Source organism: Muscardinus avellanarius, assembly GCF_963383645.1.
Source record: "Muscardinus avellanarius genome assembly, chromosome: 3".
NCBI lineage: Eukaryota > Metazoa > Chordata > Mammalia > Rodentia > Gliridae > Muscardinus > Muscardinus avellanarius.
The window spans coordinates 10,065,086-10,090,772 of record NC_137788.1 but is presented as its reverse complement, the minus strand read 5'-3'; the positions used below and the strand labels follow the sequence as shown (position 1 = coordinate 10,090,772).

Here is a 25,687-nt window from a genome sequence, read left to right as displayed (position 1 = left end):
GCCCCTGGGCCCCATCCTCAGACCCGCAAAAAAAAAAAAAAAAAAAAAAAAAAGAAGAATTTAGTGAGACTCTATTTCAAAACAAAAAGCAGAAAGAAATGGGGACATCGCCTGGATGAAGAATACCGCTAGTGCCTATTTCAAGTATTAAAAAATAAAACAACTTGGGGTGTTTTTTATTTTTTGTGGGGTTTTTTTGTGGGTTCTTTCTTTCTTTCTTTCTTTTTTCTTTTTCTTTTTCTTTTTCTTTTTTTTTTTTTTTGGTGGTACTGGGGTTCCTGGAAGCCCTTCTACCTCTGGGCTACACTCCCAGACCTATTTTATTTTTGGAAAAAGGGTCTCTTATGCCAGCGGGGCTGGCTTCGAACCTGCAGGATCCTCCTGGTATTAATGTCGACACATCTGCGTTTAGATTTTTTTTTTTTCTTTTTGTACTGGGGGTGGAACCCAGAGGCTTTCTACCTCCGAGCTATACTCCCAGACCTATTTTATATTTTATTTGGAAACAGGGTCTCACTAAGTTGCTGAGAGCCTCACTGAGTAGCTGAGGCTGGCTTCGAACCCGTGCGATCCTCCTGTCTCAGCCTCCCAAGCGCAGGGATTACAAGCGTGCGCCAAGTCATCACCTGCTATCTATGGACGCCCAGCTCATCCTTGGCTCCTCGGGAGACTGGCGAAGGGCCGAAGAGATGGAGCCGCCCAGGTTCGGGGGACTCACCGGACCTGGACTGGGGTAGGCTCCAGGTCTCCAAAGACCAAGAAATGGCTCCAGAATCCAGGATCCACTGGGCTCTTCTGAAGCTCTTCCAGACTTTCTGGGTCCACCTTCTCTTTTCAACCCTTCAGCCAATCACAAGCTGATACTGATCAGAGTTTTGAATCGCTATCCAATCAATCCTGATTTGGTTTCCAGTTGCTCTGTACTGGTGACTTTAACAGGCGTTCAGGCATGAAAGGGACAGAGTTAAGGTCAGGCTGAAGGTCAAGGGTTCCTTCCAGAATTCACCCCAGTACACTGACTTTGATTTCTATGTGACCCTTAGGTTTTTGTTTTTGTTTTTGTTTTGGCAGTACTAGGGATGGAACCCAGGGGCATTCTACCTTCCAGCTACACCTACAGACCTACTTTTTATTCTTTATTTTGAAACAGGGTCTCACTAAATTGCAGAGGGCCTCACTAAATAACCGAGGCTGTCTGGAAACCATGATCCTCCTGTCTCAGCCTCCACCCATTTTGAAAAAAAAAAAAAAAGAGAGAGCCCAAAAACTCAACACTGAAGTGTAGTCTTAAAGCTCAGCTTTTTTTTTTTTTTTTTGTCTTGTTATTTTTTTATTTCTTTGCGGCACCAAGGTTGAATTCCTGAGATTCCTGGGTTTGACCCCCAGTAACACACACACACACACACACACACACACACACACACTCATCTTTGTCATTCACCAATCCCATTAGTATCACCGAGGCTGGCAGGGCTTGGTGGTGCACATCTTTAACCCCAGTACTTGAAGGCTGAGACAGGAGGATCACAGGTTTGAGGACAGCCTCAGCAAGTGGTATGAGACTCTCAGCAACCTAGTACGACCCTGTTTAAAAATTAAAGTAGGGCTTAGGGTATAGCGCTGAGTCAGAATGCCCAGGATTCCTTGCCCAGCGCCACAAAAAGAATCACCCAGCGACATCTCCACATGCTGTGGTTTCTCCTCCTTTTTCTTCTTGGAACTGAGGATTGAACCCAGAGGTATTTCACCTCCAAGCTAGACTCCCAGCCAGTTTTTATTTCTTATTATAAATTTGCTAAGTTCCTGAGGCTGTCGCTAAACTGCTGAGGCTGGCCTCAAACCTGCAATTCTGCCACAGCTTCCCAAACACTGGAATTACAGATGTGTGCCGCCACGCCTGGCTTCTGCTGGTAATTCTGTCCTGATGGCCTCCCCTGAGCCTTGGTCCTGAAGACTAGTCACACCCCACGGTCTCCTCTTCCTCCCTGAGTGGGTGTGGTCTGCCCTTAGTTAACACAGCATCCCAGCCAGGTGTGCCAGCCCTCGTCTGTAACCCCAGTGATTGGGAGGCTGAGACAAGAGGATTGCAGGTTTGAGGACAGCCTCGGGAATAAAGTGAAATTCAGCCACCTAGTGAGAATCTGTTTCCAAATAAAAGTTAACAAAAATGGCTGGGGAGTATATACCTTGAAGGTAGAATGTCCTCGGCTCCATCCCCAGTACCTCCAAAGCCAAAAATGAACACTCAACACAGCAGGTCAGGGAAATCTCTCTTCCATTTGGAGGAAGACACCACCCCTTCATGATGCTGAGCTTTCAATGCTCTTGCTTTTTGTTTTTTTGTTAGTTTGTTAGTTTGTTTGTTTGAGGACGGGTCTCCCCATTTGTCCAGGTTGTCCTCAAGCTCCTGGGTTCAAGCCATGCTCCTGCCTCCGCCTCCAGAGTAGCCAGGACTATAGGCGTGCAGCACCAGGCCGGCCCAGCTAAGCACTTTTTTTTTTTTTTTTTTTTTTTGGTGGTACTGGGGTTCCTGGAAGCCCTTCTACCTCCGGGCTACACTCCCAGACCTATTTATATATTTTTTTGAATCAGGGTCTCTTAAACCAGCAGGGCTATCTTCGAACCTGCGCGATCCTTCTGTCTCCGCCTCCCAAGTGTGGGGATTACAAGCGTGCGCCACCACGCCTGGCTGCACTTTTTATTTTTTTATACTGGAGATTGAAGATCAAACCCAGGGGCATTCTACCTCCAAGCTATACCCCAGCCCTATTTCTTATTTATTTACTTATTTACTCATTTATTTATTTTGTGGTGCTGGGGATTGAGCCCAGTGGCATTCTACTTCTGAGCTGCACTCTCAGCCCTATTTTACTTCCCGATTTTGAAACAGGGTCTCTCTAAGTTGCAACTGACCTCACTAAATTGCTGAGTCTGAGGCTGCCCATGAGGCTGGGATCCTCCTGCCTCCGCCTGCCAAGTACTGGGATTACAAGCATACACCGCCATGCCCGGAAATTATTTTTATTTTGCAAGAGGCTCTCTCTAGATTGATGAGAGCCTCACTGCTAAGGCCGTTCTCCAACCTGTGATCCTCCTGTCTCACCCTCCCAAGGACTGGAATAAAAACCTGAGCCACCGTGCCCAACGTAAGCGCTTTGAAACGTAAAACAGACCCACGCGGCTCTTTTCCTCTCGTAGCACTGGGGATGGAGCCTTGGGACACTGAGCCTGAGACAGACCTTTAGCCACACTTTTTTCATATTGGGGATGGAACCCAAGAACACTCTACCTCCAGGCTAAACCCCAGCCCTATGTTGTATTCTTTATTTTGAAACAGGGTCTCACTGAGTTGAAAAAGGCCTCGCTCTGTGGCTGAGGCCATTCACAAACCCCGATCCTCTTGTCCCAGCCTCTGAAGTATCAGGATTACAGGAATGAACCAACAGTTTTTGTTTTGCCTGAAAATGTCTTTATACAGACATGTTCAAGCTTTTGGATTTTTGGCCCAATACCATGAGTGGATGAAAGCGTGGCGGGCTCCTCCTCAGGTCTTAGCCTCACACGGAAATCAGTCTCGGTGTTATCTAGTGACTCCATCAGTGAATCCTTGACCTTCAGCCTGTCCCTAATTCTTTCTCTTTCCCACAAGGAGTTCTAAAAGCCTACAACATGGCCCAGGCTGAAAATCCAGCTAAGAGTAAATGGGTGGAGATTCAAAAATCTGACGAGCTATTGGCTTGTGATTGGCGGCTGAGGGTTGAAAAGGGAGGAGGAACAGAAAGATGAGGAGGAGCTTCAGAGGAGCCAGGGAAGGTGAGGAGTCCTGGAGCCGCCGTCTGGTCCTCCACACCCAGCGCTGCCACCCTCCGTCCAGGTCCGGTGAGTCCCCTGCGCGCGGGCTGGTTCCATCTCCTCTACCCTGTGACGGGCGCCCCAGGATCCCCACATCCCAGGAAGTTTTGGGGTCTGGCCTCAAACCCATGAACCTCCTGTCTCAGCCTCCCAGTAAGTGTTTGCCAGCTAAAAGCTTTTTAAAAAAATATATATATATGATACTCGTTCTTACACTCAGTGACGCTCTACCACTGAGCTACACACCCAGTCCTCTGACTGTGTGTGTGTGTGTGTGTGTGTGTGTGTGTGTGTGTGTGTGTGTAATACGGGGAAAGAACCAAGGGTCATTCTATCTCTGCTCCCCTACGCCTAGTTTTTATTCTTAATTTTGAAACAGGGTTTCACTAAGTTGCAAAGGGCCTCACTAAATAGCTGAGGCTGGTAGCGATCCTCTAATCCTCCTTTCTCAGCCTCCCAAGTGCTGGCATGGCAAGCATGGGCCACCTTGCCCAGCTCAAAACTTTTATTTTTTTTTAATGTAATACTTGGAATGAAACCCAGGGGCCTTCTACCTCCGGGCTATACTCCAAGACCTACTTTATATTTTATTTGGAAACAGGGTCTCACTAAGTTGCTGAGAGCCTCACTAAGTAGCGGAGCCTGGCTTCGAACCTGTGTGATCCTCCTGCCTCAGCCTCCCAAGTACTGGGATTACAAGCCTGTGTCACGGCCAACTCAAAAGCTTTTTGGTTGTTCTTGTACTTAGTGGAACCCAGGGGCTTTTTACCTCTGGGCTATACTCGCAGACCTATTTTATATTTTATTTGGAAACAGGGTGTCACTGAGTGGCTGAGAGCCTCACCAAGTAGCTGAGGCTGGCTTCGAACCCGTGCGATCCTCCTGTCTCAGCCTCCCAAGCGCAGGAATTACAAGCATTTGCTATCATGCCCAGCCTCAAGAGCTTTTTTTTTTTTTTTTTTTTTTTGTAGTACTAGAGGTGGAAACGAAGGGTTTTTCTACCTCCGGGCTATACTCCCAGGCCCATTTTATACTTTATTTGGAAACAGGGACTCACTAAATTGCTGAGAGCCTCACTAAGTAGATGAGGCTGGCTTCGAACCTATGCGATCCTCCCGTCTCAGCCTCCCAAGGGCTGGGGTTACAAGTGTGCGCCACCACGCCCGGCTTTCAAAAACTTTTTTAATGAATGAGAAACATGTATTTGTTTAGAGTTTTCTTCCTTGTCAATCTGAATATTTTCTATTCCCTTCAGTGGCAGGTCATATACTTTGCCTGTTTAAAGTTTAACAGTTTAAAAATCCAATTTGTTTTATTTATTTAATTTTTTTTTTTTTTTTTTTGCGGGTCTGGGGATGGAATCCAGGGGCATTTGACCTCCGAGCCACACCTCCTGCCCTATTTTTATTCTTTATTTTGAAACCGGGTGTCACTGAGCTGCAGAGGGCCTCACTAAGTAGCTGAGGCTGTCCGCGAACCGCGATCCTCCAGGTCTCAGCCTCCAGAAGGCTGGGATTACAAGCGTGCGCCATCCCGCCCGGCTTGTTTATTTTTTTAATGCTAGCAGAGACCCAATCCAGTGACCTCTGGCCTCTGTTGTTTGCTTTTTACCTCAGGATTTCACTAGGTTGCTGAGAGTCTATTTACTCTGATCTCTTGTCTGTGATCCTCTCTAAGCCTCCCAAACACTGGGATTAAAAGTGTGGGCCAGAGCCGGGCGTGGTGGCGCACGCTTGTAATCCCAGCCTTCGGGAGGCTGAGACCTGGAGGATCGTGGTTCGCGGACAGCCTCAGCTACTTAGTGAGGCCCTCTGCAACTCAGTGAGACCCGGTTTCAAAATAAAGAATAAAAAATAGGGCAGGGGGTGTAGCCCGGAGGTCAAATGCCTCTGGGTTCCATCCCCAGACCCGCAAAAAAAAAAAAAGTGTGGGCCAGCCAGGCGTGGTGGCGCACGCTTGTAATCCCCGCGCTTGGGAAGCAGAGACAGGAACACACAGGTTCGAAGCCAGCCTCTCTGGTTTAAGAGACACTGTTTCCAAATAAATATATAAAAATGGATTTGGAAGTGTATCCTGGAGGTAGCACGGTTTCCAGGAACCCCAGTACCACCAAAAAAAAAAAAAAAAAGGTGTGGGCCACCACACCCAGGCCTCAAGGTATATATATATAATTTTTTTTCAGTACTGGAGATGGAACCCAGGGGCATTTTCCCTCCAAGCTACACCCCAGCCTAGTTTTCTTATTTAGAAAGATCTTACTGAATTGCCAAGGACCTCACTAAGTAGAACAAGTGTGGCCTATCACACACAGGTATATTTTCTATATTTATTTTTCATGACAGTAGAGATGTGTGTGTGTCACAGGACTCTGGACATCTGAGATACAGCCATATTTTTTTTCTTGTTAACAGAGTCTCAGTGTGGAGGGCCTCACTGAGTTGATGAGACGGGTCTCAAAACAGTGATCCTCCCGTCTCAGCCTCCAAAGAACTGGGATTATGAGTTTGAGCCTCCACACCCTGACCCCACTATTAAATTTTATTTTATTTATATTTTTATTTTTTTGTGTGGTTCTGGGGATGGAACCCAGGGACATTCTACCTTGGAGCTATATCCCCTGCCCTGTTTTTTTATTCGTTATTTTTTTGAGACAGGGTCTCACGAAGTTGCGAAGGGCCTCACTAAGTAGCTGAGGCTGTCCGCGAACCGCGATCCTCTGGTCTCAGTCTCCCGAATGCTGGGATTACAAGGGTGAGCTCCTATGCCCGGATTTTTTTTTAAACTGGTCGTTGAGCCGGGCGTGGTGGCACACGCTTGTAATCCCCACGCTTGGGAGGCTGAGACAGGAGGATCGCGCAAGGTTTGAAGCCAGCCTCAGCCACTTAGTGAGGCTCTCAGCAACTTAGTGAGACCCTGTTTCCAAATAAAGTATAAAATAGGTCTGGGAGTGTAGCCCGGAGGTAGAAAAGCCCCTAGGTTCCACCCCCAGTACAACCAAAATAATAATAATAATAATAATAATAATAATAATAATAATAATAAACTGGTCGTTGCCGGGCGTGGTGGCACACACTTGTAATCCCCACACTTGGGAGGCGGAGACAAGAGGATCACGCAGGTTCGAAGCCAGCCGCACTAGATTAAGAGACCCTGTTTCCAAATAAAAAGTATAAAATAGGTCTGGGTTTGTAGCCCGGAGTTAGAAGGGCTTCCAGGAACCCCAGTACCACCAAAAAAACAAAACAAAAAAACCCTGGTCATTATTCAGTTGCTGACTGTCTTCCTACTTGCTGAGGCTGGTCTGGAACTTGGGTCCATCCATCTCTGCTTCAAATACCGAGATTACAAGGTAGGGTCGCCACGCCCAGCCTAAACAAATCTTTAACTAAGGATTAACAGCTTTGAGGGTGTAACTTGGTGGTAAGGTGTTGCCTAGCAACCTAAGGCTGTGAGTTCAAGCCCCAGCACAGCAAATAACAGCAGAACCAATAACCAGTTAAAAAGCTTAAAGTGGCTGGGTGTGGTGGCCCAAGTTTGTAATCCCGGTTCTTGGGAAACTGAGACCAGAGGATCACAGGTTGGAGAACAGACTCAGCAACTTAGTGAGACCCTGTTTTAAAAGAAAATAGGGCTAGGGTGTAGCTCAGATGTAGTCTGAAACAGGAACTCCTAAATACTGAGGCTGGCTTCAAACCTGAAATCCTCTTGTCTCAGCCTCCAAGCACTGGGATTACAGGCGTGTTCCACCAGGACCGACTCTGGGAAATATCTTTCTGTTCCGTCTTGTTGGGTTGATGGAGAGCCACCCCAGGGCTTCCTGCCTGCTCCCCACCCTTAGCACTGAGGTACACCCCCATCCTCAAAGCTGTATACAATGTTCCTGCACTGACTTTGCAGGAAGAGGCCTGAGCCCAGGGGACTTGACCACTGAGCCACAGCGCCTAGCAGTGTCCTTTTTTTTTTTTTCCCCTAACAGAATCTCGCTCAGGTGCACGGCGGGCCTCCGGTCATGATGGCCTCGGTAGCTGGGGTCCCAAGCAGGTGCACACACGTTTTGTTCTTCTCCAAGGACTGGCTTAAGAATCGCTGTTCCCTCCATGCAGGGCCGGGCTCTCAGGATCTTCGGCCACCACATCCCAGTGGGGCCAAAATTTGGAGAAGCGGTGTCCGGGATGCATGGAATAGTGGTCCCACAGGGCCGGTACTCCATCCCCAGCACCACACACAGTGTCAACAGGATGAGGCCTCTCACACCACTGATCACTGGAGCAGTGTCCTTGACCCAGGATTGGGTTCACCAGTGGGTGAAAAGGGGCTTCCTGGGCATGCCCTGAAAGGATGCCTTTGCCTGAACTTACCCCAGAACCCCTCTCCTTGCAGAAACAGCAATATGGGCATGGAGGCCCCGCCATCTCTCCAGAAGCTGGCCCAGCAGAGCCTGCTGACCAACCTGCCCTCCCCCAGCCCTCCTCTGGAGGACCTGCCCCAGCATCTGTTTCTAGACCTGTTCAAGGAGGCTTTTGTGGGGGATCACATGGAGACCCTGCGGGCCATGGTGCAGGGCTGGCCCTTCACCTGCCTCCCTCTGGGGTCCCTGATGAAGCAGTCCTGGAATTTCTCCTTCAACTGTAAAATTGAATACAGCATGATGGTGCCTTACTGGAGAAGGAAGGAACAGATGGAGGTCCTGAGAGCTCTGCTGGACGGGGTGAGCCTGGTGCTTGCCCAGAAGGCTCGGCCCAGGTGCGGGGACCCGGTTCCCAGGAGGGAGGGACAGCTGCGCAGGTAGAGGGGCCCAAGGTTGGGACAGAGGCTTCTGATGGAGCCAGCCAGGAGGACTGGAGAGGCCGTGGCCATGGCCGGGCTCCCTGGGGAAAGGGCTTGTGGGTTTGGAGAGTGCTGTGATGGGCGAGGGGGAGACTGAAGGGGCCAGCGCCTGCCTCTCACAGGTAATAGTATTGGGGCTTTTATTCTACATCCTGGGCCCCATTCAAGGGGAAAGCAGGATGGAGAAAGGTAAAGGAGAGGGTGGATCAGCAGAGCTCAGTGTGGAAGGAAAGGGCGGTGGGAGGTGGAGCATGCCCCAGTTCTGAGACCCCTTCTGCCTCTCTCAGGTGCAAACTCCAAGTGCTGGATTTGCGGGATGTGCACGGGGACTTCTGGAAAAGTGGGTCTAGAGCCTTGCCCGGGGCCCACTCGCCAGAGGCCGTGTGGGAGGAGCAGAGAGCCAGGCATGCGCCAAGGAGCCCGCCGGAGAAGCCCTTCACGCTGATAATGGACATTTTCCTGGAAGCGCTTGTTGAGCACAACTTATTTGACACCTGCATCTTAAAGTGGGCCAAGGAGGGGAAAGCTGTGCTGCATGTGTGCAGTAAGAAGATTATGATCAGGAGCCGCATATTCCCTGAATTACGGGATGTGCTAAATTGCGTCCGACTGAAGTGCATCCAGGAGCTGGAAGTGGATGCTCCCTGGTCTCGGTGGTTGATGAAAAAATTTGTTCGTAACCTTCCCAAGATGAAAAACCTCCACATCTTTCGCTTCTACCAAATGAGTGTGGATAGACTAAGTTTGCACTATCTAAATAGATGGTACTCCCGCCTCTATGCTTACCATTTGGGGAAGATGAAGAGCCTTCAGGAGGTTTACATACATGACGTGTTCTTCCTGCATGGGAAACTGCATATGATCCTGAGGTAAGGGCAGATGGCGGTGATCTCTGCACCGAAGGCCAAGCCAATCTCTGTGCATAGAATAGGAAAGTGTGAGCCGGGCGTGGTGGTGCACGCTTGTAATCCCAACATTCGGGAGGCTGACACTTGAGGATCGCGGTTCGCGGACAGCCTCAGTGAGGCCCTCTGCAACTCAGATCTGTTTTCTTTTTCTTTTTTTTTTTTTTTTGCGGGTCTGAGGATGGAACCCAGGGGCATTTGACCTCCGAGCTACATCCCCTGCCCTATTTTTTATTCTTTATTTTGAAACCGGGTCTCACTGAGTTGCAGAGGGCCTCACTAAGTAGCTGAGGCTGTCCGCGAACCACGATCCTCCGGTCTCAGCCTCCCGAATGCTGGGATTACAAGCGTGCGCCACCACGCCCAGCTCTGTTTTCAAAATAAATAAAAAATAGGCTAGGGGGTGTAGCTCAGAAGTCAAATGCCTCTGGGTTCCATCCCCAACTCCCCCCCGCCCCCCAAAAAAAGAATAGGAAAGTGTGCCAGACTTGGGCGGTTCCATAGAAAGGGACACAGTCCTGAAGGGAGCGCTCCCTTGACCACCCAAGAATAGGCAGAGGCTCAGCTGGGCCTGATGGTGGGGTAGGGTCACCATGCTGGGAAGCAGACAGCGGGGTTTCAGATCCAGCAAGGGTGGCTGGAGGTTTCTTCCTTAGAAGCAGGTTTAGCTGAGGAGACGGGAACCATGGAAGAGAAGAGGACATGAGCACAGGAGAGCCGCATGCCTGCACGTTTCCACACGGAGGCTCTGAGCCCTTCAGCTCTGAACTGAAGCAGCCCGTCTCTGACCCCTACCTGGGCAGGCTGTCCTGAGCCCGGGTGGGGTGTGCAGATGTGGTCTGTGATGCTGGAGTGGAGGGTGAGGAGCAGGAGGAGCATGTGAGCAGGGCTGGTGGCTCTGCTGAGGACCCAGGTGTAGGGAGCCCCAGTGGTTGGAGGCGGCAGGTGAGGTCTCTGGGTTGGTCCTGGGAGCGTGCCTCCTGCTGGCCACATCTGGTCCAATCTATGGTTTCCTGTTTGGCAGGAAGGGGAGGGAGCTTTAGAGATGGGGGGGGGACTGAGGTGCCACACAAGCAATGGAGCAAGGCCTCAGCCTCCAGTGGACGGGAGTGGGCAGAGTCTCAACATGTAACCTCTGGGTGTCGGCCATACTCAGTCAGGACCACCTGGAGCAGGCCTGTCCTTTCTACCTACCTACATAACTACCTACTTAATTACTTGCTTACTTGCTTGCTTACTCTCTGCGTGCTCTCTCTCTCTCTCTCTCTCTCTCTCTCTCTCTCTCTCTCTCTCTCTCTCTCTCTCTCTGTTGTTGAATCATCCAGGGATTTTCTACCTTTGAGGTACACTCTGGCCCTCTCTTTTAAAGTTATGTAGATGCTGGGCGTGGTGGCCCACACTTGTAATCCCCGTGCTTGGGAGGTGGAGACAGGAGGATTGAGCAGGTTCTGAGCCAGCCTCGCTGGCTTAAGAGACCCTATTTCCAAATAAAAATATAAAAAATAGGTCTGGGAGTGTAGCCCGGAGGTAGAAGCGTTTCCAGGAACCCCAGTACCACCAATAAATAAGTTTTGTAGAGGCAGGTCTGGCTAAGTTACCCATGCTGGCCTCATGTGAGATCCTCCTGCCTCAGTATCCCCTGTATCTGACCTCCCAGGCTGGGCCACCACCCCAGCAGCCCCTCCTAGGTGAGGCCACCGCCACCTTCTCCGCCAGTGACTCCTTGCTCTGTGTCTTCAGGAGCCTGACCCCGCTGAAGACGCTCTCCCTGAGGTCAAGCCCACTCGTGGAATCGGACCTGCAGCACCTGGCCCAGGCTCCCAGCACCAGCCAGCTGAAGCACCTGGACCTGAGGAGCATCTTCATGACGGGGTTCAGCCCCGAGCCCCTGAAAGTTCTGCTGGAGAGGGTGGCGGGCACCCTGGAGACACTGATGGTAGAGAACTGTGAGCTCACGGACGCCCAGCTCCAGGCCCTGCTGCCAGCCCTGGGCCGCTGCTCCCAGCTCAGGACCTTCAGCTGCTTTGTGAACCCCATCTCCATGGGCGTCCTGAAGGAGCTGCTGGGCCACACGGCCAGGCTGAGCCGCTTGAGCCAGGGGATCTACCCTGTCCCTCTGCAGAGCCAGGACAGGGCTGAGACCTCTCCGCCGGCACATCGAAGAGAAATTGGCCCAGTTGGCGTGGAGCTGATCGAGTTCCTGAAGGACACAAAGCCTTCCCACCATGTCAGTTTTTCTACTTACTATTGTAAACTATGCTCTTGGTGTGAAATCCATAGCTTGGAGCCTGATGGCAGCTGGACAGTCACAAAAGAATATCGAAGTCAAAGACCCACACTCCGTTGTATAAGAGACATTCATCAATAAGGCTTGTGCCTAGTGGGCACTGGGAAAGGAGACCTCGGACACTGGATCATCAAGGGGCACAGCCCATGTCTAAGCGTGCATGGGAAAGACAGGAATGGGCTCCCCAGTGTGGCCCATGCTTGTGGTCCAGTGCTAGGAGGCTGAGACAGGATCGCAGGTTTCAGGAAGGCGTCAGCAAGTACTGAGAACCCCAGCGAAAAATGTACACTGTAATTTAAAATAAAAATAAAAAGGGCGGGGGTGTATCTCAAGTACAATGCCCCTGGGTTCAATCCCCAGTACCATACACAAACACACACACACAGTGTTGTGGTAGTAGGGGCAGCCTTGGTGCTGGATATGGTCTCCTGGGACAGTGAGGCTGGTGAGAAAGCTCTGTCTCCCTCTCATCCTCTCCAGAACGGCCCAGTGTGTTGGCCACACTCAGTTCGTATTTGCACTTTAGGGAACCATGTGTGTGTATGTATGTGTGTGTGTGTGTGTGTGTGTGTGTGTGTGTGTGTGAGGCATCTCATGTTTTGCACTTTGATTGTCAATACTGGGCAGCTCCATGGCTGGACCATGCTTTGGGCTATTTATTCCCTGATGTTTTCTTTGACATCCACCCGCCAGATGTGGAGAGCAGGCCGTGCCTGCGTTACTCCACAGGGAGCTGCAGGACCGACTTCAGTCCTTGCCAGACCCCGGACACTCACTGAAGCTGTGTCTTCCAGGAGTTCCTCCACTTGAGACCAATATAATGAGACCGCCAGTGACATAGCAAGACCCTGTTTCAAAATAAAAAGCCTATGGCCGGGCGTGGTGGCGCACGCTTGTAATCCCAGTGCTTGGGAGGCTGAGATAGGAGGATCGCATGGGTTCAGGTTCAAAGCCAGCCTCAACTACTTAGTGAGACCCTGTTTCCAAATAAAAATATAAAAAAGGTCTGGGAGTATAGCCCGGAGGTAGAAAGCCTCTGGGTTCCACCCCCAGTACCACCCAAAAAATAAAAATAAAAAATAAAAATAAAAATTATGTCTGGCGATGTTGCTTGAAGGTACAGTGTCCTTGATTTCAATCCCCATTATTCCACACACAAACATACACAAAAAATTTCGTGTCACCAGGCGTGGTGGCGCATGCTTGTAATCCCCGCATTTGGGAGGCTGAGACCGGAGGATCGTGGTTCGCGGACAGCCTCAGCTACTTTGGAGGCCCTCTGCATCTCAGTGAGACCCACTTCCAAAATAATAAAAGATAGGGCAGGGGGTGTAGCTCAGAGGTAGAATGCCCCTGGGTTCCATCCCCAGACCCGAAAAAAAAAGTAGCAGAAACCAGGCGATCGGAACCCACCAGCTAGCCAGGCTTGGTGGCACACGCTTGTAATCCCAGCATTCGGGAGGCTGAGACCCGGAGGATTGCGGTTCGCGGACAGCCTCAGCTACTTAGTGAGGCCCTCTGCAACTCACTGAGACCCTATTTCAAAATAAAGAATAAAAAATAGGGCAGGAGGTATAGCTCGGAGGTCGAATGCCCCTGGGTTCCACCCCCAGACCCGAAAAAAAAAAAAAAAAAAAAAAACCCACCAGCCACTCACTTGTAATCCCAGCACTTGGGAGATAGAGATAGAGATAGGGGCTCTTACCTCCAAGCCCAGCATCAGTAGCTTAGTGAAACTTCCCCAATAGAGTGAGACCCTGTATCAAAATACAAAATACAATAAAATAAAATAGGACTGGGGCTGCAGCTCAGAGGAAATAAGCCCTCATGGGGCTTTTATCTAAGAATTGAAAGGCTGCAAAGACTGTTGCTCCAACACTACCCCCCTCTAGAAATGTCCTGTCTCCCCCGTGAAGCTCTCACTTTCCTAAATAAAACCTCTGTCTTTTCTTCTGACCTGCGCATACTGAAATTCTTTCTGCCATGTAAGCCAAGAGAATTAGACACCCAGCCCCATTTTAGTTTTATTTTGAAACCGGATCTTGCGAGGCAGGAATATGACTCCTTGCTGAAGCTGTCCTCAAACCTGAGCTCCTTTTGTCTTGGCTTCCTCGGTACTGGGATTGCAGGCTTGCACCACCATGCCCGGCTAGCTATCTTTTATTTATTTATTTTTTACACACTTGTAATCCCAGTACTTGGGAGGCTGAGACAGGAGGATCGTGCAGCTTCGAAGCCAGCCTCAGCTATTTAGTGAGGCTCTCAGCAACTTAGTGAGACCCTGTTTCCAAATAAAATATCAAAAAGAATAGGTCTGGGAGTGTAGCCTGGAGATAGCCCCTGGGTTACATTCCTGGTACCACAAAAACAAACAAACAAAAAAAAAAAACAGGTTATCAGCCGAGCGTGGTGGCGCCCGCTTGTAATCCCAGCATTTGGGAGGCTGAGACAGGAGGATCCGGGTTCACAGACAGCCTCAGGTACTTTGAGGCTCTTTGCAACTCAGTGAGACTCTGTTTCCAAATAAAGAATAAAAAAACAGGGCCGGAGGTGTAGCTTGGAGGTAGAATGCCTCTGGGCTCCATCCCCAGCACTGCAAAACAAAAAACAGAAAACAGGTTCTGGTTGAGGTGTTGAGGCTGGCTCACACCTGTAATTCTCAGCCTCCCAACAAGTGGGATACAACCTCACTTCTGTTTAATGGCCCTTCCATTTCTCTTGTTTTCTGTCTTTGTGTGTGTGTGTGTGTGTGTGTGTGTGTGTGTGTGTGTGTGTGTCCTATAAGCTGAACCCAGGAGCATTCTATCTCACTGTTTTGGGGTTTTTTTTTTTTTTTTTTTTGAGGGTATGAACCCAGGGGCATTCTGCCTCTGAGCTACACCCCTGCCCTAGTTTTTATTCTTTATTTTGAAACAGGGTCTCACTGAGTTGCGGAGGGCCTAAGTAGCTGAGGCTGTCTGTGAACCGCGAGCCTCCAGTCTCAGCCTCCCGAATGCTGGGATTACAAGCGTGCGCCCCCATGACTGACAAGGAGCATTCTATCTCCAAACTACACCCACCCCCCAGACCTATTTTTATTTTAATACATGTTCTGGCTGAGTTGGTAAGGTGGCCTTTAACCTGATATCCTCCCGTCTCAGCCTCCCAAGTGCTGTGATTACAGGAGGTGTGTCCTGCTCCTGGTTATGACTGTGCCTCTCCTCCCCTTTCTGGCCTTGATCCCCATCACTGGAAAAAAGAAATCACTGGGGATGAACTGTGTGCGCTCCCCACCTGCAGCCCTGCTGGCCGCTAAGCTCTGGGTCAGGGGAATGGCAGGTGAAAGCCTAGTCCTATCCAGGGCCTGTGCCCCGCTCTCCTCCCTCCTCCTGGAACAGAGTAAACTGAAGGATGGGGAATGCTCTGGATTTCTGCTGTGAGGGACAAGGAAGGAAGAGGTGCATTTATGGAGCTCTTGCTGTATGCCAGGTATGGTAACATTGTTTTAGGGCTTGTGAGACAGCTCCTGGGGGTGGAGCCAGGGCCTCGTACATGCAAGGAAAGTGCACTGCCACTGAGCTACACGCCCAGCCCTGTGCCGAGCCTTCAGCCTGCCTCCCCTCCTTGATTCCTCAGAGTCCAACAGCAGGTCTGCATCAGTATGTTCCTCTGTCAGGGACAGAAGCCTCTTGCCCAAGGTCCCTGCAGTGCACCCGCCCTTGAGCCTCAGAGGAGCCGCCCCCTACTGCCCTTTGCTGAGGACCAGGCAGCACAGGCAGAACCACTCATCTTTTTCTTATTTTTTGTTTGTTTGTTTGGTTACTGGGGACACTTCTGAGCTACAGGTCATGCTTTTTTATTTTTATTTTTGTTTTGAAATAGTCTTGCTAGGTTCCTAGAGTCTGAATAAGCTGCTGAGGCTGGTCTTAAACCTGCCATCCTCCTGTCTCAGCCTCACAGTTACTGGGATTACAGGTGTGCGCCCCCACGCTGGGCCATGGCATATTCCTGACAATTGACTGAATTCAAAACAGGCACTGTTAGTCTTCCTTGGTAGGGTGACGAAAGGTACATTCTGGTAAGATCTTCAGTGCTATGAAACCCTCCCAAAGAACGTAATCATGTTTTAAAATGAGATAGAAATACCCACTAAGTTATATGTGAATTTTAGTATTCCCCTCAAAGGCAACATGACTGTCATGACTGGCCACAACTAGATTACTCCAAGAAGCATAAGGGCCGGGATGGCTGACCTGGTTGGTGAGGCCCAGAGGCGCTGGGTAATGACAGCGTGGAGGTGCACTGGGTGCACCCCTCTTGTGCAGTGAAGCCCGAGTCACATTCCCCAAACCCAAGCTCCAGCGGCCATCAAGTGAGTAGAACCATGGCATGACATCTGGTGAGGGCAAGGGCCTGGGAAGAGGGGGCTTGGCCAGTCAGGAGCTCATGCCCACTTGGAAGGTCCCAGGCCCGCATGTGCCTTTAGTGGAAATGCAGGACACAGGGTCACCCGCCCAGGGTCACAGGGCTCCCAGGAGTCTACTGATCCTAGGGCACTCCTCTGCCCTCCCTCCGTCCCTCCACTGCTACCTCTGCGAGTATTTTACTCCACGGAGACCTGACCTCATACAAACCTGTGAAGGATACACTGGTCAATCTTAGTCATGATGAAGATATGAATGAGTCCTTTCCAGTATGACACCCACCATTTTCTGTTGGGACCCCTCCAAACCCTAGGAGGCCTTCACCTGGCTAGATCCCTCTGAATACACACATACCGTATCCACAAGGTGGCACGGGCTCCACAGACCCAGGCTTTGGCTTCAGCATGGTGGGTGAACAGATGGACTGTGGGAGGAGGAATAGGGACCAGAGACAGATCAGAGCAGAGGGAGAGGGAGAGGGAGAGAGGGAGGGAGGGAGGGAGGGAGAGGGGGAGAGGGGGAGGGGGAGAGGGAGAGAGGGAGGGGGAGAGTGGGAGAGGGAGGGAGAGAGGGAGAGGAAGGGGGAGAGGGAGAGGGAGAGAGGGAGGGAGAGAGGGAGGGAGAGAGGGAGGGAGAGAGGGAGAGGGAGGGAGGGAGAGAGTGGGAGAGGGAGAGGGAGGGAGGGAGGGGGAGAGGGAGAGGGAGGGGGAGAGAGGGGGAGAGGGAGAGGGAGATGGATCCTCAGTAATCTTGCCCCTCCATCACACACTCCTCCTCCCCAGAAGCCAGGGCTGAATCCCGAGCTGGCCTGGGAGCTGTGGCCTGGGCAGGTGACCTACCTACCCTTAATTCCCTCATCTATAGTTCAGAAGATATACTGGTCTCTTCCTAGGAAGGCTATGAGAACAAGCTCTGCTTTACCCACATATAGAGGTATCCTGATACAGCTGGTAGAAGATCCCGGGCCTCTTGTCCTGGATGCTTATGTGCCTGTAGTGACTCAATGCCTTAAATTAGCCTGAAGTGGACTCCATTATTGTCTCTGCTTTATTATGATTTTTCTAGAGAAATTCAGTGACACAGCTATAGAGGATTGTGGGTTCAGTGCAAATGTCAATGTCTTCAGGAAAAGAATTCCTATTCTGCCTTCCAGCTCTACCTCCCTCCCTCCCAGGTTGCTGGTCATGTCAGCCTCACCCCTGGTCAAATAAGGGTTTTAATAAGCACTTGTGAAGGCCACACAGAAGTGTTCTAGATCAGCCTGCGGCTGGAGATAGAAAGTACTCACTTGAGAGGTAGCTCCCGGTGCCCATGGAGCAGGCCTGAGAACTTACCATCTGGACACCAAGATGGGGAAACGGTAGATCAGAACCAAAATTCTACCTCTAGAACTAGCACATAGAGCCAGGCGTGGTGGTGCACGCTTGTAATCCCAGCACTTGGGAGGCTGAGACTGGAGGATCGTGGTTTGCGGACAGCCTCAGCTATTTAGTGAGACCCTCTGCAACTTAGTGAGACCCTGTTTCAAAATAAAGAATAAAAATAAATAAATTCTTCCAGCAGTGGAGATTGGCTTAATTTATCAAAACCAATTTCCATCTCTGAAACCTGGTATGGTAATCCATGCTTATAGTCCCAGTACTTGGGAGGATGAGACAGGAGGACCGCGGGTTCATGGCCAGCCTCACCTATTCAGTGAGGCTTTGCAACTTAGTGAGACCCCGTTTCAAAATAAATAAAAAGTGAGGCTGCGAGTGTAGCTCAGAGGCAGAATGTCCCTGAGTTCAACCTCTAGCACCACGAAAAAACTAAACAAAAAAACCAATCTCCGGTAGAAGATGGGTTTAGTGTCTGAAAATTAAACTGGATTGCAAATTTGGGTTACTATTTGAAAAACAATTCCATGATTAATCATATCAGTGTAATAACAACAAAAATTAACAAGAGAAAAAATGTTTGTGGTGCTGGGGATTGAACCCAGGGGCACTCTACCTCTGAGTTACACCCCCAGCCACACTTATAGTCTTTATTTTGAAGGCCTCACTAAGTAGCTGAGAATACCCATGCACCTGTGATCATCATGTCTCAGCCTCCCAAGTAATGGCATTACAAGCATGGGCCACCACACCTGGCAGAAAATGAAATTATGATCATCTCAATTGGAAGAAAGCAGAAAAAGAGGCCATGCTGGAGAGGAAGCTGCCCTCCTGGGGAAGACATGGTCCCTACACAAGTCCCTGGGAAACACCCCCTCCAGCCATGTCCCACCTGACTGAACATGGCAGTCTTTGAGACACACTTTTAACACAGAAGCCTTTGGGGTGATGTTTCAATCCCAAACATAACAGATGGTCCAGGACTGTGGGTCCATGAAAGAGCCCTCACCCAGCACATGCAAAGCCCTGAGTCCACCCCAGCACTGCAAAAAGGAGGGAGTGCTAAGGACATACATCAGGTCCATATCCTGAATCCCTCCGGCGGATCCTCATTGGCACATGGACTCAATACCTCCGTTCCCTCCCAGTCACTGTAGGCTGTTCAGGATGTAGGACCCCAGCACCCCAACCGCCCCGGCATTCGGGACTTTCCGCCCCAGTGCCCCTGCTTACAGGTACTGGGACTTTCCCTTGCTGGGACTTTACTTCCCTGTGTTTCAGGAACTGGCCCAGGGAAGAAACTGTTGCTAGCTGCAACTGTTGCTAAGTGCCAAAAAGAATAATACCTGATAAACTACCCAATCCTAGTAAAGGTCAGAAGTAAGAACCAATGACAATGAGACACCTAATGCTTAATGTTAACTGTACTTTTGTGTTTTAAGAGTATAAAAGCTGCAAGCTTCTGTTACTAGGGGTCGCTTCCCCCTTGTTTGCGAGGCGACCCCAGTGCTGGCCAAAATAAACCTCTTGCAGATTGCATCAACTTCTGCCTGTGAGTGATTCCTGGGGGGGGGGCAGGCGCTTCCTGGGGGCCATCAGGTCCAACAAGGACTCAACTGGAAAGCCAGGGCGGCAGAACATGGAAGACATCAACTACACTGAAGATCCTTTATTTACTCTTTGTGGGTTCATAGGATACAGGTCTCAAAAGTCCCTGCAGTCTCCGTTGAGGCTGTCCTCTACCTCAACACTTCTATTTTTTTTTTCACCCACACTGAGAACCTGGGCTGTGTCTACCCTTAATCATGCACCTATGTCCAAAGTCTCTTTTGCAAGTCTCCTCTATGTCTCTATGACTGATGCATTGATAAACACATCAGAAAGTATTCAATACTGTGGATTTCCAACTACCACTGGTATCATAGTAATAGAATCTGTAATAATGACACAAATTGCAAAGGGAGATAAAAAACTGGACGTCGTGGGGAGGCCTTATGTCCCTCAGGACCTGCTTCAATTCCTGCAGAACCCCGGAACATTTGTCCAGGTTGGTAGAAGACAGAGGATGGTCGGCGTGCTCAGAGCTCTGTAGAGGGAGAGGGTAGAGCCCCTGGCTCAAGCGGCTCAGCCTGGCAGTGTGGCCCAGCAGCTCCTTCAGGACGCCCATGGAGATGGGGTTCCCACAGCAGTTGAAGGTCCTGAGCTGGGAGCAGCGGCCCAGGGCTGGCAGCAGGGCCTGGAGCTGGGCATCCGTGAGCTCACAGTGCTCTAACACCAGCGTCTCCACGGTGCCCGCCATCCTCTCCAGCAGAACTTTCAGGAGCTCAGGACTGAGCTCCGTCATGGAGATGTTCCTCAGGTCCAGGTGGTTCAGCTGGCTGGTGCTGGGAGCCTGGGCCAGGCTCTGCAGGTCTAAACCTGCGAGCTGGACACACCTCAAGGAGAGCGTCTTCAGTGGGGTCAGGCTCCTGAAGAGAGAGAGAGAGAGCAAAGGGTCACTGGTGGAGAAGGCGTTGGTGGCTGGGGAGATGGCCTCAAAGTAGGAGGAGTTCCTGGAGGTGGTGGCCCAGCCTGGGAGCCAGCTACTGTGGAGGTTGAGGCGGGAGCCTCCCAAGTGATGTCAGCTTGGGTAACTTAGCCAGTCTCTGACTCTTAATAAGAGTCTCTGACTCTTAATAATATTTAAAAGAAGGGTCTGGGGAGTAACTCAGTAGAATAGAGGCCCCATTATCAAACCTCAGTACCACCAAAGAGGAAAGAAAGAAAGAAAGAAAGAAAGAAAGAAAGAAAGAAAGAAAGAAAGAAAGAAAGAAAGAAAGACAAACAGGACTGCTCCAGGTGGTCCTGATCATCTGAGAGTGGACGACACCCAGAGGCTGTCGTGTTGAGGCTGCCCACTCCCGTCCACTGGAGGCTGAGGCCTTGCTCCATTACTTGTGTGACACCCCAGTCCCCATCTCTAAAGCTCCCTCTCCTCCCTGTCAAGCAGGAAACCACAGCTCGGGCAGATGTGGCCGGCGGGAGGCACGCTCCAAGGACCAACCCAGGCCAGATCTAGGGACCTCACCTGGGGCTGCCCGCCACTGGGGCTCCCTACCCCCTGCGTCTTCAGCGAGCCGTCAGCCCTGCTCACATGCTCGCTCCCTCCTGCTCCTCACCCTCCACTCCAGCATCACACAGTCCCCACCTGCGCATCCCACCTGGGCTCAGGACAGCCTGCCCAGGCGGGGATCGGAGACAGGCTGGTTCAGCTGAGAGCTGAGAGCTCACAGACTCCATGTACAAACGTGCGGCACCCGGCCCTCCCGAACTCACACCGTCTTCTTTCCTAGTCCCCATCTCCTTAGCTACACGTGCTTTTGAGGAAAATCCTCACGCCCACCCGCGCTCCATCTGAACCACCGCAGCCAGCTTCCCAGCATGGCCTCCCTTCGCGACCATTTTAAATAGCTTTGCTCTAAATACAGAAATTGCTCACGATCGCTCCTTACCCAAAGATTTTATGCAGTACGTGAGAAATGAAGAAGGTGGGGAGTAGGTAATGGGTATGGCAGGCTGACTGTCTGCATCCCGTGGCATATGTTTGAGGAGGCCACCTATATTTTGTGCTGGATTCTTGGGAAGTGCACGGCCTCACGCCCAGCATGGTGAGGCGAAATGTGTGGAGGCCCGTCATCTTGTCCACATGAAAAGCCAATGTCTCAATGTAGTCGTGAGTCCAGCAACTTTCCACTTCCAGCTCCCGGATGCAGGCTACAGACACAAGATCCAGAACCTTCCTCAAGTCAAACTTGAAGTTCTTAGCGACCTTCAGCTTCTCACAGCACACGTGGACCAGGCCTCGTCTTTTCTCCGCCCAGCTTAGGAAGTGTTTATAGAAACCTAACAGGCAAGTTCTCTCTAGGTCCATGTCGAGGAGTATGGTCAAGGGCAGCGTCGGCACAATCCTAGGAGCGTGTCTGAGTCTCTGCTCCTCCCACACGGCCTCTGCTGAGAGGGTGACAGGCAAGTTTCTACACCCTCTGCTCCAGAACTCCCCGTGCTCATCCCGAAAATCCAGGACTTGCAGTTTGCACCTGTGGGAGAAGGAGACGGAGTCTCAGAACTTAAGAATCCCGGTCCCACCCTTGTCCCTCCCTCCCTGCCCCAGATGTCCCTCCCCGGACCCTCTTTCCTGGCTCCCTGGGTCACGCTCACCTGGGGCGAACCTTCCGGGCAAGCAGCATGTCCAGCGCATCCAGCACGGCTTCCATGCTGCACAGGGATGGCTCCTTCATCTCAGGCTCCTCCTTAGGGTCGTTGAAGAACCCAACCTGCTTCATCAGGGGTCCCAGAGGGAGGCAGGTGAAGGGCCAGCCCTGCACCATGGCCCTCAGGGTCTCCCTGTGACTCCCCACAAAAGCCACTTTGAATAGTTGTAGAAACAGAGGCTGGGGCAGGTCCTCCAGAGGAAGGCTTAGGGAGGGCAGTTTGGTCAGCAGGCTCTGCTGGGCCAGCTCCAGGAGAGAGGGAGGGGCCTCCACGCACATCCTGCTGTGTCTGCAAGGAGAGAGAGTAACATTCAGGGAAAGGCATCCTTTTAGGGCACGCACAGGAGCCCCATTTCACCCATTGGTGGACACAACCCAGAGTCAAGGACACTACTCTAACCATCCTATCCATTCCTACCTCTGCTTCCCTGAACTCTGGTCCCAGGACATGGTGACCAAAGATCCTGAAAGCCCACCCAGCCCATATGGGGAAAAGTGTCTGCTCCTCATGCAAGCCCTTTGAGCAAAGAAAATGGAGCAGAGCGTGGTGATGCACATCTCTGACCCCAGCTGCGCAGGAGGGGAAGACTACAGCATCTCCACTGTAGAGCAGCCTGGGCGACTTGGCCAGACCCTTCCCCAAATAAAAATAAAAAGGGCTAAGGATCTAGCTCAGGGGTAGAGGTGCCCTAGGTTCAGTCCACAGTACTGCCAGAAAAAAATAATTATGTCACCGGTGTTGGGCTGCACCTGGGTGATAGAGGGTTGCCCAGCTCACCTGCGGCCATGTTTGGAACCCCATCACCCCCGTTGCCAGGCAACCCACAGAGACACGCCAGACTCCAAAGTGCCAAAGAGGCCACTTGCTTTACCAGCCAGCCGGAGAAAGCAGAATCCACTCTGCTGCACCTTTTCTACAGCCTAGCCAGGGCAAGCAGTACCCACTAGACTACCGCGCCCAGCATTAGTTGCACCCGCCTTTTATACCCCTTGCTACAGAGCTGGAGTACAGAGAAGTCAGGTTTTCATGCTTATAAGTCATGACATCGTTTGATGAACAGGTGTTCATTTGGGGCAGACAACACACATTGTTCACAGATGCGATCTGCGGCAAAGAAAGTGTTCTTCTACCATGCAGCAGCGAAGCAGATTACAGAAGCAGGCAACAGCCGTGAACATCCCTTTATATATCCAGGTTTAGTTACCGGATGCACTTGCCTAAGGCTTCTGTCTTAAAAGGACTCACTGCCTCACCCTTGCAAATCAAAAGAAAAATCAAATAGAACCCTTACCCTCAAAAAATCCAGTTGTAAAGTGTTGTACAGTATATATCTATATATTTTTTCAGTACTGAGGACTGGACCCAGGAGCATTCTACCTCCGAGCTACACCCCCAGACCTATTTTTTATTCTTTATTTTGAAACAGGATCTCACTAAGTTGTGGAGGGCCTCACTAAGTTGCCGAGGCTGACTGCGAACCTGAAATCCTGTCTCAGCCTCCCAAGTACTGGGATTACAAGCGTGCGACACCACGCCCGGCTGCACAGAATATTTTTAAGCTTCACAATGATTACTATTCTCGTGGGAGGCATTCCTATATGGAGTCAGGATGATGTCAGGTATGAGGCTAACGTGGACAATTAAGACTCTGTTTCAAAATACATAAATGAAGTCCAGGTGTGGTAGTATACTCCTGTAATACCAGTACTCTGGAGGTAGAGACAGGAAGATCACAGGTTCAAAGCCAACCTCAGCAATGTGGCGGGGCTGACACCAACTTAGGGAGACCCTCTTTATAAATAAAAAAGATAATTTTTCTAGGGACATAGCTCAGAGGTAGACCACCCCTGGGTTCAATCTTCAGTTCCCCCCCCAAAAAAAATAAAGTGAATAAAAATGACTGAGGATGTAGAATAACCTTAGAGGGAGCTAAATTCAGTCCCAAGTACAACAAAAATTATTATTTTCGCCGGGCGTGGTGGCGCACACTTGTAATCCCCGCTCTTGGGAGGCAGAGACAGGAGGATCGCGCAGGTTCGAAGCCAGCTGCACACGCTGGCTTAGGAGACCCTGTTTCCAAATAAAAATGTAAAAATAGGTCTGGGAGTGTAGCCCGGAGGTAGAAGGACTTCCAGGAACCTCAGTACCACCAAAAAAAAATTATATATATATATACCACCCAAAAATATATATAATATATACATTATATATATGTATGTATATATGTATGTATGTGTGTGTGTGTATATAATTTTCCTTTGTTGAATTCAGGGCCTTATACATATTAGGCAACACTCTTCCACTGAGCTATAGCTGCAATGCTGTTAAGGTTTAGTTAAAGGGAATTTTAACTTGTAAGACTGCAGAACCACACAGTATATAAACTATTATTTTATTTTTATTTTATATTTTATTTTTGGTGGTACTGGGGGTGGAACCCAGAGGCTTTCTACCTCCGGGGTATACTCCCAGACCTATTCTATATTTTATTAGGAACAGGGTCTCACTAGGCTGCTGAGAGCCTCACTAAGTAGCTGAGGCTGGCTTCGAACCTGCGCGATCCTCCTGTCTCAGCCTCCCAAGCGCGGGGATTACAAGGTGCGCCACCACACCCAGCTATAAACTATTATTTAAAAAAAATATGAATAAAAGGCCAGGCGTGGTGGCACACACCTGTAATCCCAGCCTGTAATCCCAGCATTCGGGAAGCTGAGACCTGGAGGATCGTGGTTCGTGGACAGCCTCAGCTACTTATTGAGGCCCTCTGCAACTCAGTGAGACCTGGTTTTATAAATAAAGAATAAAAAATAGGGCAGGGGGTACTGGGGGTGGAACCTAGAGGCTTCCTAACTCCAGGTTATACTCCCAGAACTTTTTTTAATATTTTATTTGGAAACAGGGTCTCACTAAGTTGCTGAAAGCCTCAATAGGTAGCTGAGGCTGGTTTCGAACCTGTGCGATCCTCCTGTCTCAGCCTCCCAAGCGTGGGGATTACAAGCGTGTGCCACCACGCTCGGCAAAACAAGATTCTTTTTTGTGGTAGTGAAGACTGAACCCGGGGGCATTTTACCTCCAAACTACACCCCCAGTTCTCTTTATCTTTGAGACAGGGTCTCATTAGGACAATGAGAGTCTCACTACTTGCTGAGCCGTCTGCAAAGATGTGATCTTCCAGTCTCAGCCTTCCAAGTACTGGGATTACAAGCTTATGTCACCATACCTGGCTGAATATTAGTTTAGTCCTCCTGTCTCAGGTCCCAAGCACTGAGATTACAAATCTGTGCACCACACCCAGCTTAATACTCTGTTCTTAAGCAGGGTGTTGCTAGGTTGAGGCTGTCCTAGAATCTGTGCCTTCTTCCTTAGCCTCTCAATTACTAGAATAGATGTGGGCCACCATCCCTGGCTTTATTTTTTTTAATAATATAAAAGCACAAATCAAAATAATTGGGGTGAACTGGGTAGGGTATTCCACACCTGTAGTCCCAGTTTGGGTTTGTTTTGCTATACTGGAGATTAAATCCAGAAACATTCTACCTGAGACCTACACCCCCCAGGTCTGTGTTTTATTCTTTATTTTGAAAAAGGGTTTCATTAAATTGCCAAGGAACTCACTAAGTAGCTGGGGGCTGGCTGCAAACCTGGAAGGAATCCTTGTATCTCAGCCTCCCAAGTACCGGAATTACAGGCATGCACCACCACGCCTGGTTTAATCCCAGTATTTAGGAGGCTGAATTGGAAACCAGCCCCAGAAATTTAACAAGACTCAGCAACTCTGTGAGACCC

At 50.2% G+C, this 25,687-nt stretch overlaps 2 protein-coding genes across 2 annotated transcripts; one reads left to right on the top strand and one right to left on the bottom strand.

Annotated features, from left to right (window-relative positions):
* Nucleotides 1-635: 635 nt before the first annotated feature.
* LOC308259963 (PRAME family member 12-like) lies at nt 636-15,573 on the top strand (the record flags this gene model as incomplete). Its single annotated transcript, XM_080691303.1, has 5 exons — nt 636-733; nt 8,233-8,595; nt 8,967-9,548; nt 11,325-11,811; nt 15,487-15,573. The coding sequence occupies 5 exons, from the start codon at nt 636-638 to the stop codon at nt 15,571-15,573; spliced, it is 1,617 nt and encodes a 538-aa protein (XP_080547429.1).
* A 713-nt stretch (nt 15,574-16,286) lies between these two features.
* Nucleotides 16,287-22,350, bottom strand: LOC308259961 (PRAME family member 12-like; the record flags this gene model as incomplete). Its single annotated transcript, XM_080691301.1, has 7 exons — nt 16,287-16,330; nt 16,629-16,698; nt 17,609-17,611; nt 19,659-20,118; nt 21,280-21,726; nt 21,848-22,189; nt 22,319-22,350. 7 exons carry the CDS (start codon nt 22,348-22,350, stop codon nt 16,287-16,289), a joined length of 1,398 nt encoding a protein of 465 aa, XP_080547427.1.
* Between the last annotated feature and the right edge of the window lie 3,337 nt (nt 22,351-25,687).